The sequence below is a fragment of the Tachysurus fulvidraco genome, chromosome 15 (genome assembly GCF_022655615.1).
Source record: "Tachysurus fulvidraco isolate hzauxx_2018 chromosome 15, HZAU_PFXX_2.0, whole genome shotgun sequence".
In the NCBI taxonomy this organism is placed as follows: Eukaryota; Metazoa; Chordata; class Actinopteri; order Siluriformes; family Bagridae; genus Tachysurus; species Tachysurus fulvidraco.
Window position 1 is genome coordinate 23,731,974 of NC_062532.1, and position 12,427 is coordinate 23,744,400.

The 12,427-nt window shown below is 42.6% G+C and overlaps 1 protein-coding gene across 1 annotated transcript in view; it reads right to left on the reverse strand.

Moving 5' to 3' along the window:
* Nucleotides 1-996: 996 nt before the first annotated feature.
* trpm4a (transient receptor potential cation channel, subfamily M, member 4a) overlaps nucleotides 997-12,427 on the reverse strand; it is a 31,445-nt gene continuing 20,014 nt past the window's right edge. Inside the window, exons 15-25 of the mRNA XM_047800585.1 lie at nucleotides 11,663-11,713; nucleotides 9,946-10,178; nucleotides 9,722-9,837; nucleotides 9,451-9,583; nucleotides 9,053-9,227; nucleotides 8,775-8,940; nucleotides 8,099-8,280; nucleotides 4,975-5,107; nucleotides 4,112-4,184; nucleotides 2,923-3,016; nucleotides 997-1,968 (exon numbers count right to left, since the gene is read on the reverse strand). Coding sequence (XP_047656541.1) covers nucleotides 1,937-1,968; nucleotides 2,923-3,016; nucleotides 4,112-4,184; nucleotides 4,975-5,107; nucleotides 8,099-8,280; nucleotides 8,775-8,940; nucleotides 9,053-9,227; nucleotides 9,451-9,583; nucleotides 9,722-9,837; nucleotides 9,946-10,178; nucleotides 11,663-11,713 — 1,388 coding nt within the window. The 3' untranslated portion in view covers nucleotides 997-1,936. The remainder of the gene's footprint in view (nucleotides 1,969-2,922; nucleotides 3,017-4,111; nucleotides 4,185-4,974; nucleotides 5,108-8,098; nucleotides 8,281-8,774; nucleotides 8,941-9,052; nucleotides 9,228-9,450; nucleotides 9,584-9,721; nucleotides 9,838-9,945; nucleotides 10,179-11,662; nucleotides 11,714-12,427) is intronic.

Genomic DNA, 12,427 nt, shown 5'->3' on the forward strand with positions numbered 1-12,427 from the left:
AAAACCAACACTATTCTCTCTGAACACCACCAAAACCAACACTATTCTCTCTGAACACCACCAAAACCAACACTATTCTCTCTGAACACCACCAAAACCAACACTATTCTCTCTCTGAACACCACCAAAACCAACACTATTCTCTCTGAACACCACCAAAACCAACACTATTCTCTCTGAACACCACCAAAACCAACACTATTCTCTCTGAACACCACCAAAACCAACACTATTCTCTCTCTGAACACCACCAAAACCAACACTATTCTCTCTGAACACCACCAAAACCAACACTATTCTCTCTGAACACCACCAAAACCAACACTATTCTCTCTCTCAACACCACCAAAACCAACACTATTCTCTCTGAACACCACCAAAACCACCACCCGTCTCCCATCACAGCTCCTCTCCTTACAACACAAGGGGTGGTGTAGATTTGTTAGCTTGAATACTTCCCCAGAACCTTAAGAGAACAATGCCATTATTTTATGACCCTTTATAGTATCTTATACAATCTGATGAGCAACTGACAGGGAGAAGGGAATAAAGCTCAAGAGGGAGAAGAAATTGCACCGTGGCTGAAAGTGGAGATGTAACTAGACATGACTTTAAGATGTTTGTCTCCACCCCACCACCTCCTCCTCCTGGTCTCTTCTTGTCTCTGCGCTATGAGACGACTTACACAGCCAGCTCTTGAGATTTGACCCACATATTTAACTACAGAGCGATCAGACCTGAAGTTGTAAAAATCGAGTCTGATCAGTTAATGACAGTTTCCTGTGTGTGTTAGAGGAGCCCTCGAGTTCACCACGGCTCACGGTGCCGACGTCGCACGACCCGCTTCAGTTCGTCCATGTTACTGCAAGCGATCTATAAATGGAGTGAAAGGTTAGAGTTCAGGGACTCGGTGCTGAGAGCTAGTTATTACAGGACAAATGGAGCATGTGGTGAATTTATAGGAACCTACAAGGAAAACAAAACACTATAAAAATGTTTCATTTCACGATGAACAAAGTTTAATATTAATTATAACGATGCATGAACACGGGGTTACACATGGTGAAGAATCGTATGCGTTCGACCAACTACTGGAATTATGGATTGGACAGGAATAAAAATTGTGTGGGGTCTTTAAAAAGAACATTTACAAAATCTAAAGACTGTGAGGTTTACAAACACAACCAACAGTCAATCGTTCAGTTATTCATTAATCATTAGTGACATCTGATCAAATCTAAACCACTGCATTAAGTTGCATTGGACCCAAATTCCTGTATCGCTCTTTAAAGCACGCAGCGATCTCGAAAGCAGCAGCCGCAGGAGCCGAGACTCTGATCCACAGTCAGTGAAGATGAGAACCTGAGCCTGATTTGGCCCCCAGTCTTCCCATGTAAGGCTCCTGCGAGACCACCGCTTGGAATCAAATGATCGCCCTTCAGAGGACGGGGAGGGGTCACGAGCCTCGGCACCGGGAAAGGCCAAGACCGTGATTACAGAATACACTCACAGGACAGACACATGCAGCATAATAATCTAATCATTTTTATATTTAAAACATTAAAAATCAGCTCATAGAAAAAAAAAGAGAGTATAAAAGTAACACAGAACAAATAAGAGACCCTTCAATCACATTCCCTAAAAACAAAACTTTACATTTCACCCCTAATTACAGTTCCACAAACTCAACTGCAGTCTACACAAGAAATTTACACATTTATATAATATATAAAGAGGAAGAAGGGAAGATCTGGTCATCTGGACAGAACTGATGTCTGTCTGATGTGTGAACAGGAACGTGGACGTTTTCAGACTTGGTGTTTATTTAAAAAACATTGAAATGCAAGAGAATCATCATCGTCATCATCATCATCGTCATCATCATCATTAATTCAGAAGAGCCTCTGGTTTGGAGACTCGTCTGTTTGGCGTTCTCTCATCTGGAAGCAGCTGATGATGGATTTGAGTCTGAAACACAGATAAAGGACAAATCAGCCCCGAGGTGTCGCTGCACAGATCAGCAGATCGGACAGAAAAGAAATAAGAATGAAACAGAACCCAGAAGTTAACCCTTTATTTATGGGGAAAAAGCTCAAGTCCACATGAAACCATGATTTGGGTAAAAACGTGTGGCGTGTTTACTACTGAGGAGTAGGCCACGCCCCCAGGGGCAGTTAACTGGATAAACACGAGGCTAATGCAGGCAAACGTCATTCCAACAAACTGGTTCATTTCCCAGATTCGACAAACTCCAAAATCAAAATGAAAAAAAAAAACCCTGTTTTTCTAGATTTCCTGTCACATGGTGTCACTAACACTGAGACTCGGCCTCGGCCTCGAGACGCCGAACAGAGAGCTCTGCTCCTGTCTACAACATTTTCCTCTAACTTCTGGATGAGTTTTATTCCTTCTTCTCCTTTGTGTCTCTCCATCATCACACAGCTTCCTTCCTTAACCAAGACTTAATAATAATAATGATAATAATCTTATAAAAGAATGTAAAGTTTACACACTGTAACTGAACAACGTGTGAATTGTGTGTGAGAGCAGTTACATGTTAAGGTGTAAAGATGTGGTGAAAGGAGATGATGTCGTTTGTAACGAGTGTCCGGAGCCTCGGTGTGTTAAGTGAACAGCCTGCTGCCGCGAGCCGAAGTGTGTATTGTACGTATGTGCCGAGGCAGCAGAGCCGACGTGTTCGGACATCGGTCATCTATAGCCATGCTGAATATAAATCAGTTCCAGGAGCCTTCAGGAGCTCAGCTTCAGCAATGTGCAGATATAAGGCTGATCTATAATAAGCCCAACTCTGTTAAGTCACTGAGAAACCTAAACCCTGAGACGCTGTCGCAGTAAGACGGATCGAGCACAGTTGCAGCGAGAAAGGGAGAGAGGGGTGTTGGGGGGGGGGGGGGTGTTTACCTCGGTGGAGTGGGGGGCGACGGGTGTGTTTGATCAGGTCACTCTGTGCCAGTTCTTCCATTATCCACGAGAGGGAGCTGGAGCAATACTCTAACTAGAAGAGAGATGGATAAGGAGATGTAATGTAAGGGAAGATGTTTTACACACAGCACAAACATCTCACACAACATTTAGTATTATTATTATTATTATTATTATTATTATTATTATCATTATTATTATTATTATTATTATTATTATCATTATTATTATCATTATTATTATTATTATTATTATTATCATTATTATTATTATTATTATCATTATTATTATTATTATCATTATTATTATTATTTATTCATAATGACTTATTCAACATTTCCTGAGAAAGACTAAAAACAAGCACTTCCTGTATAGACCACACCCACCGCTGCTTTATGAATATTTTGACACTAAACAAATACAAATAAAAGCAGCGTCTTACATGTAAACTATACTGCAAAAGTATGTGCACCCCTGAGCAATGTTACATACTGATAAGAATTCATTCATTAACAAAAATCATCACAGTGAAAATGATTCATTGTCCTACAGCTGAGATACAGTTATGTGTGTGTGTGTGTGTGTGTGTGTGTGTGTGTGTGTGTGTGTGTGTGTTTGTGTGTGTGTGTGTGTATATCTGTGTGTATCTATGTGTGTGTGTGTGTGTGTATATCTGTGTGTGTGTGTGTATATCTGTGTGTGTGTGTGTGTATATCGGTGTGTGTGTGTGTGTGTGTGTGTATATCTGTGTGTGTGTATATCGGTGTGTGTGTATCTGTGTATATCGGTGTGTGTGTGTGTGTGTGTGTGTATCTGTGTGTGTGTGTGTGTGTATATCGGTGTGTGTGTGTGTGTGTGTGTGTGTGTGTGTGTGTGTGCACAACAGCTGCTGTTTGTTCGCCTACTCAGCATAGAGCACACACCATCTGTCATCACACACAGATACACATACATACACATGCGCACACACTCACAGATACACACACACAGATACACACACACAGATACACACACACAGATACACACACACAGATACACACACACACACACACACACACACACACAGATACACACACAGATACACACACAGATACACACACAGATACACACACACAGATACACACACACAGGTTCTGCTTAAACATGGCTGTAGCAGTTCCCCACTGACCTCAGACTCCAGCGTTCTTAGTCTACGGTCTTGATCTCGAATCTCTGCTATCTGTTTCAGCATGTTGTCCACCCTACACACACACACACACACACACACACACACACAATTCAGCAAGCCTGGACATTCTTTCTGTCTCCTGTTTTCACACACGTACGTAATCGGAGCTGCTGCAGCGACTGTCCTGAAATGGTTCACATTTCCTGCGAGACTCAGAGCCTGAAATGAAACGTGGCCCTTACAGGAAGCTTCTTTACACCCCACAGAGAGCCAACTCAGATTCCTGCACACTATAATGTGCTGCGGTGGAAATTAAACAAGGTTCGGTTCTGTACAGAGAGACACACACAATACAACACAACCGGGCCTTCTGCTATTACACTGATGTCATCAGGAAACTCCTCCAGCTTTAAAGCAGGAGCCGGACGGAGAGTGAGGTGAACGAGCAGAACCTCTGGAGATGAAGAAGAATAGTTCACCTTCTCATTTCTGTTCTGTGTAAAATATAACCAATAATACATAAAGGAATGTGATGTGTTTGCACTACACTGAGTTTTATAGAGTTAGAAAGTGAAAATCATCAGGATAATAAAGTGATAGTTCCATATTTTATTGTTTAAATCATTCTTCAGGTAAATGTGACGTATGTAAACGTTTATTAGATGATTTTTATTTAATGACCTGTTAAATAATGGACGTGATCATTTCTCTACACTGTGTCTCTCTGTTTAAAGTCATAATTCTGTTTAAGATCCATCACATGTAGAATCGGTGAATGTTAGTGTGTTAATTATCTAATATTAATATGAAGAATTGCCCTGTGACAGTGACGAGTCAGGACATGTGACAGAGGCAGTACTGACTTGGCAGATGTGCGTCTGAGTCGCTCGGTGTCGCTGTCTCGGAGCTTCTTACTCTGAGTCGAGAGCAAATTCTCCTTCTGTACAGCCTCCCATGTGTTCAACCTGCTCGCCTGCCTATCCTTAATATCCAACACTGAGGGGGGAGGGGGGGAGAAGGGGGAGAGATGGGGAGAGAGAGGGGGGGGAGGGGGGGACAGGGGTTAAAGAAGGTTCCTTAATAATGTTCTGTAATCTGTTGAAAAACTGAATGACTGTGTGTAGAAGTGTGTGTACTGTGTGTGTATACTGTGTGTGTGTACTGTGTGTGTGTACTGTGTGTATACTGTGTGTGTACTGTGTGTATACTGTGTGTGTACTGTGTGTGTGTACTGTGTGTGTGTACTGTGTGTGTGTACTGTGTGTGTATACTGTGTGTGTACTGTGTGTGTATACTGTGTGTGTACTGTGTGTGTGTACTGTGTGTGTGTACTGTGTGTGTGTACTGTGTGTGTGTACTGTGTGTGTGTACTGTGTGTGTGTACTGTGTGTGTATACTGTGTGTGTATACTGTGTGTGTACTGTGTGTGTATACTGTGTGTGTACTGTGTGTGTACTGTGTGTGTATACTGTGTGTGTACTGTGTGTGTGTACTGTGTGTGTGTACTGTGTGTGTGTACTGTGTGTGTATACTGTGTGTGTACTGTGTGTGTATACTGTGTGTGTATACTGTGTGTGTACTGTGTGTGTATACTGTGTGTGTATACTGTGTGTGTGTACTGTGTGTGTATACTGTGTGTGTATACTGTGTGTGTGTACTGTGTGTGTATACTGTGTGTGTATACTGTGTGTGTGTACTGTGTGTGTATACTGTGTGTGTATACTGTGTGTGTATACTGTGTGTGTGTACTGTGTGTGTGTACTGTGTGTGTATACTGTGTGTGTGTACTGTGTGTACTGTGTGTGTATACTGTGTGTGTATACTGTGCGTGTACTGTGTGTGTACTGTGTGTATACTGTGTGTGTACTGTGTGTGTGTACTGTGTGTGTATACTGTGTGTACTGTGTGTGTACTGTGTGTATACTGTGTGTACTGTGTGTGTATACTGTGTGTACTGTGTGTGTATACTGTGTGTGTATACTGTGTGTACTGTGTGTGTACTGTGTGTATACTGTGTGTGTACTGTGTGTAGTGTGTGTACTGTGTGTATACTGTGTGTGTACTGTGTGTGTACTGTGTGTGTACTGTGTGTGTACTGTGTGTATACTGTGTGTGTATACTGTGTGTACTGTGTGTGTACTGTGTGTGTACTGTGTGTGAATACTGTGTGTGTATACTGTGTGTGTACTGTGTGTGAATACTGTGTGTGTATACTGTGTGTGAATACTGTGTGTGTATACTGTGTGTGTATACTGTGCGTGTACTGTGTGTATACTGTGTGTGTACTGTGTGTGTACTGTGTGTGTACTGTGTGTGTACTGTGTGTGTATACTGCGTGTGTACTGTGTGTATACTGTGTGTAGTGTGTGTATACTGTGTGTGTACTGTGTGTATACTGTGTGTATACTGTGTGTAGTGTGTGTATACTGTGTGTGTACTGTGTGTATACTGTGTGTATACTGTGTGTAGTGTGTGTATACTGTGTGTGTACTGTGTGTATACTGTGTGTAGTGTGTGTATACTGTGTGTGTACTGTGTGTGTATACTGTGTGTAGTGTGTGTATACTGTGTGTAGTGTGTGTATACTGTGTGTATACTGTGTGTAGTGTGTGTATACTGTGTGTAGTGTGTGTATACTGTGTGTAGTGTGTGTATACTGTGTGTATACTGTGTGTAGTGTGTGTACTGTGTGTGTATACTGTGTGTAGTGTGTGTATACTGTGTGTAGTGTGTGTATACTGTGTGTATACTGTGTGTAGTGTGTGTATACTGTGTGTAGTGTGTGTATACTGTGTGTATACTGTGTGTAGTGTGTGTATACTGTGTGTAGTGTGTGTATACTGTGTGTATACTGTGTGTAGTGTGTGTACTGTGTGTGTATACTGTGTGTAGTGTGTGTACTGTGTGTGTATACTGTGTATAGTGTGTGTAGTGTGTATACTGTGTGTAGTGTGTATACTGTGTGATGTGTGTACACTGTGTGATGTGTGTATACTGTATATAATGTGTGTAGTGTGTACACTGTGTGATGTGTGTATACTGTGTATAGTGTGTGTAGTGTGTATACTGTGTGTAGTGTGTATACTGTGTGATGTGTGTATACTGTGTGATGTGTGTATACTGTGTGATGTGTGTATACTGTGTGATGTGTGTATACTGTGTGATGTGTGTATACTGTGTGATGTGTGTATACTGTGTGATGTGTGTATACTGTGTATAGTGTGTGTAGTGTGTATACTGTGTGTGTATACTGTGTGTAGTGTGTGTAGTGTGTGTATACTGTGTGTAATGTGTGTAGTGTGTGTATACTGTGTGTGTATACTGTGTGTGTAGTGTGTATACTGTGTGTGTATACTGTGTGTATACTGTGTGTAGTGTGTGTAGTGTGTGTATACTGTGTGTGTACTGTGTGTATACTGTGTGTATATACTGTGTGTGTATACTGTGTGTGTATACTGTGTGTGTATACTGTGTGTATACTGTGTGTATATACTGTGTGTGTATACTGTGTGTGTATACTGTGTGTGTATACTGTGTGTATACTGTGTGTGTATACTGTGTGTATACTGTGTGTAGTGTGTGTATACTGTGTGTGTATACTGTGTGTATACTGTGTGTAGTGTGTGTATACTGTGTGTGTACTGTGTGTATACTGTGTGTAGTGTGTGTAGTGTGTGTATACTGTGTGTGTACTGTGTGTATACTGTGTGTGTATACTGTGTGTGTATACTGTGTGTGTATACTGTGTGTATATACTGTGTGTGTATACTGTGTGTGTATACTGTGTGTGTACTGTGTGTGTACTGTGTGTGTATACTGTGTGTGTATACTGTGTGTATACTGTGTGTAGTGTGTGTATACTGTGTGTATACTGTGTGTATACTGTGTGTGTATACTGTGTGTATACTGTGTGTAGTGTGTGTATACTGTGTGTATACTGTGTGTGTATACTGTGTGTAGTGTGTGTAGTGTATTTGTAGCACATACTGAAGTGTTTGATTTTGACAGACGGAACTTTGCGGATTGTTCTCTTGATGAAGAGCCGCAGGTGAGAGAGGATGATGAAGGGCGGAGCCAGACACGGGCGAGAGTGATACTCCACTATCAGGTTATAACGCTGGAACTTCCAGTGAACATCACTGTGCTCCTGTACCTTACTGAACGTGTAGCTGAACACACACACACACACACACACACACACACACACACACAGTTACTCCACAGCTCTTTTACACTAGCCTACACAAACATCTACAACATCTACACAAACATCTACAACATCTACACAAACATCTACACAAACATCTACAACATCTACACAAACATCTACAACATCTACACAAACATCTACAACATCTACACAAACATCTACACAAACATCTACACAAACATCTACAACATCTACACAAACATCTACACAAACATCTACACAAACATCTACACAAACATCTACAACATCTACACAAACATCTACACAAACATCTACAACATCTACACAAACATCTACAACATCTACACAAACATCTACACAAACATCTACAACATCTACACAAACATCTACAACATCTACACAAACATCTACACAAACATCTACAACATCTACACAAACATCTACACAAACATCTACACAGAATGTATGCAGTGTTTGGAGGCAGTGTGACACCTGAACATGGCAATGAGCAGGTTGAGCAGCAGGATGTTGGTGACCAGCAGGTAGATGGACAGCAGGATGAGGACGAGCCAGTTGGCTTCAGACTGTGGACAGGGTTCTGCCCCCTGCTGGATCAGAGTCACGTTGCTGGTGCAAACCTTCTGTATACGTTTATGAGCTGGAGGAATAAAAGAGAAATGACACGACCTGAATTAGAGGGACATATTAAACAACACCATAACACACACACACACACGCGTGCAAACACACACACACGCACACACACGCACCGTCTATTTCATCCAGTGGTATCTGGCCGAAGATGTGAAGGTACGGTCTGTAGAAAACCCTGCGAATTACCCAGTAGGGTCGAGGGTCATAGGCGTATATCAGCGCTTGATTGGCCACGCCGTAAGCCAATAGCCAGACTCCCAGGAAGAAGAGGAAGAAGAAAACATCCTTCACCTGATTTAATACAAATAAAGATGATTAACATTCCAAAATCACACAAACACACCACATCATCAGGCATCGTGTGTGTGTATTTACACACAACATGAGAGAAGTCCATGCAAACCTCAAAGATTTTTGGGGATATGTGGCCAAAAGGGGTGTGGCTTAGAGGGCGGAGTCACTGAAATCTGTGTGAATGAAAAGCTGAGTGAACAAAACACGTCACGTTTCTCACCATTTTGCCGAGGATGATGATTTTGGGTCCGAGGTGTTTGTTAACAGCGAAGATGTGAATGAGTCTGAGAGTAAAGACCATGAAGTCGACACACAGCACCGAACGACCAAACTCATATGACCACTCAAACATCCTGTAACACACACACACACACACACACACACACACACACACACACACACACACACACACTGTAGATGATGAAAGCTCCTTTCCAATATACTATAGGGCATCCTGTAACACACACACACACACACACACACACACAGACCTGCAGATGAGGCCAAGGGTGAAGAGGAAGATGGCCGTCATGTCACACTTGTTCCACATGTCCTGGATGTATATCCTTATACTCTTAGAAAAACTCCCTGAGCCGCTGACAAATGACTGTCCAAGACATGAAACACAAGACATAATATGAGTGTGTGTGTGTGTGTGTGTGTGTGTGTGTGTGTGTGTGCATCTGTGTCTATCTGAAAGGTGTGTGTTTTGTACCTGTCGAATCTCCTCACAGACCAAAGTAAAAACCCAAAAGTACAACAAATATTCAATGTAGGTGGGGCCAAGGGGAGGCGGAGGTTTGAAATCGACCAATAGGACGTAGGCGAAGAGGAAGAGGAAGAGGAAGTACATTATCACGTTGCCTAGAAACGAAGTGACTGGTGCGAACCAGAATTGCCTCCATCGGTGTATGACATATGGATGGTTATGGGGAGATGCTGGTTTCCCTGAAAATCACACATACACACACACACACACACACACACACACACACACACACACACACACACACACACACACACACAGTATCTCACAAAACTGAGTACACTTTATTATTGTATAAATGAGATACTTTCGAGTCGCCGATGTGCTGCTTGTATAGCAGTGTAGATTTACTGTAATAAGAACTCAACATGCAGCCGTTATTGTCTGAATAACTGCCAACAAAAGTAAGTGCACCCCGAGTCAACATGTCAAAACTGTGTCCATAGTGTTCACATTGATGTCGAGCACTGCCTTGGGATTCACCAGATGTGTGTAGGACGTCGTTGGGATCCTCTTCCACTCCTCTATAATAACATGACAGAGCTGCTAGATGTTAGACACATGGTGCTTCTCCACCTTCTGCTTGAGGATGCACCACAGGATGACCAATAGGGTTCAGGTCTGGAGATATACTTGGCCACTCCATCACCTTCACCTTCAGCTTCCTCAGCAAGCAGATGTCATGTTGGTGGTGTGTTTGGGGTCATCATCATGTTGGAGATCAGTTTCTGAAGAGAGCGCATCATGTTCTGCTTCAGAATGTTACAGCTTCCCCTCAATAAAGTGCAGCTTCCCAGAGGACCAGCAGCACTCATGCAGGCCCAGACCATGATGCTAACACCACCATGCTTGTAGGTCCACTAAGGCGTCTCCACACATGCTGGACATCATCTGAGCCAAATAAGTTCATTTTAGTCTCATCAGATCACAGGACAATAATTCATGCTCTTGGAAGTTGTCTTCAGCTCACTGTTTCCAGGCTTCTGTGAGGACGGCCATGCAAACCGACCTGCTGTAGTGTGAAGCATAAAGTCTGAGCAGTGACGAGCTGATCTGCTGTTTCTGTGGAATGCTGGAAGCCAACTGCTGCAGCTTCTCAGCTGTTCTGAGTGGATCCCGTGTGGTAAACCCTTTGTGTGACCCTGGCCACTGTACTGTACCTCAGTTTCAGGGTGTTACAGATCTTCTTATAGCCCAGGCCATTTTGTGGAGAACAACAACCTAATTCTCAAATCCTCAGAAGGTTTTATGCCACGAGGTGCCATGTTAAACACACAGCGTTGACATTGTGACAGAATTGTACACAAAGCACCAAATTTTAACTGCTTTAATACACAAGTTTTGTACAGGACAGAAGACGGTGCTGTTAGGCAGACAGACATGAACATGATGAATAGGACATCATACAGCTGTTAGCACTCGAGCTGTACTCACTTATACGGCTGTATGTCAGGTCGTTTACAGGGGACAGTAATTCTATACCACTGTACAAGCAGCACACTGACTAGGCTCAAATATATCCCAATTTTATTTCTATACTTTTGTCTCTTGAGAAGATAAATTAAAATGTTTGCTGATGTGAGCCGCGTGCTGACTGTGAGATACTTTATATATAAATATTACAGCCCAAATGTCTGGGTTTAAAAACCGCTAACATAAAGTTCACCTTTATTGACTTTGGTGAAAGCAACGGGATGTTCTTCACTACCCGAGAAAACTAGAAAGAGAGGAAGCAGATGCCGAAGGCTGAACAATGGTGACGACGAGACAACCAAACGACAGGCACAACACCACAAACACACACACACCACAACACACACACACACACCAGAAGAGAAGAGGGAGGAAAGCGCGAGGAAATGTGGGCGTTTTAAAGGACGGGGGGGGAAAAAAGGAGACAGCACTCTAATTTAAGCTGGAGACTGGGCCTGATAATTTAAAACTAAATAAAGTTTCTTTTTACGTGGTGTAGGTGAAATGGATCGGAAGGCAAGAGTAACAGTCAACAGGGAGTGGCCGAGCAATTGATCCCCAAGAGGATCGATCATTGTTATGCGGAAAAAATCTCGAAACGCCGGTGGGGGGTAAAAAAGCTAGTCAGTAAAAAACGGGGACAGGTCGTCCGCTAATGTGCAAAGGTGAGGTGGATTAAGTTACCAAAACAGGGAATAGAGCTTCTTCTTCTGGCACACATATTGGAACTGATAAGACCCATGCTGAGCTGTAAGACAAAGGGCAAAACTGAAAACCAGGGCGAAACCATATGGTGTACCATACATAGGAAAGAAACAGTGACCAAGCAAAAGGGGGTGGGGGAAGGTTAAATATGGAAAGAAAGTGGTATGGGACTAGAAGAGGAAGAGGAAGAAAATGGAGTGGGAGAGATGTACGAGCAGGAGGGAGGAGAGCTTAAGGGGGCCACAAGACTCTG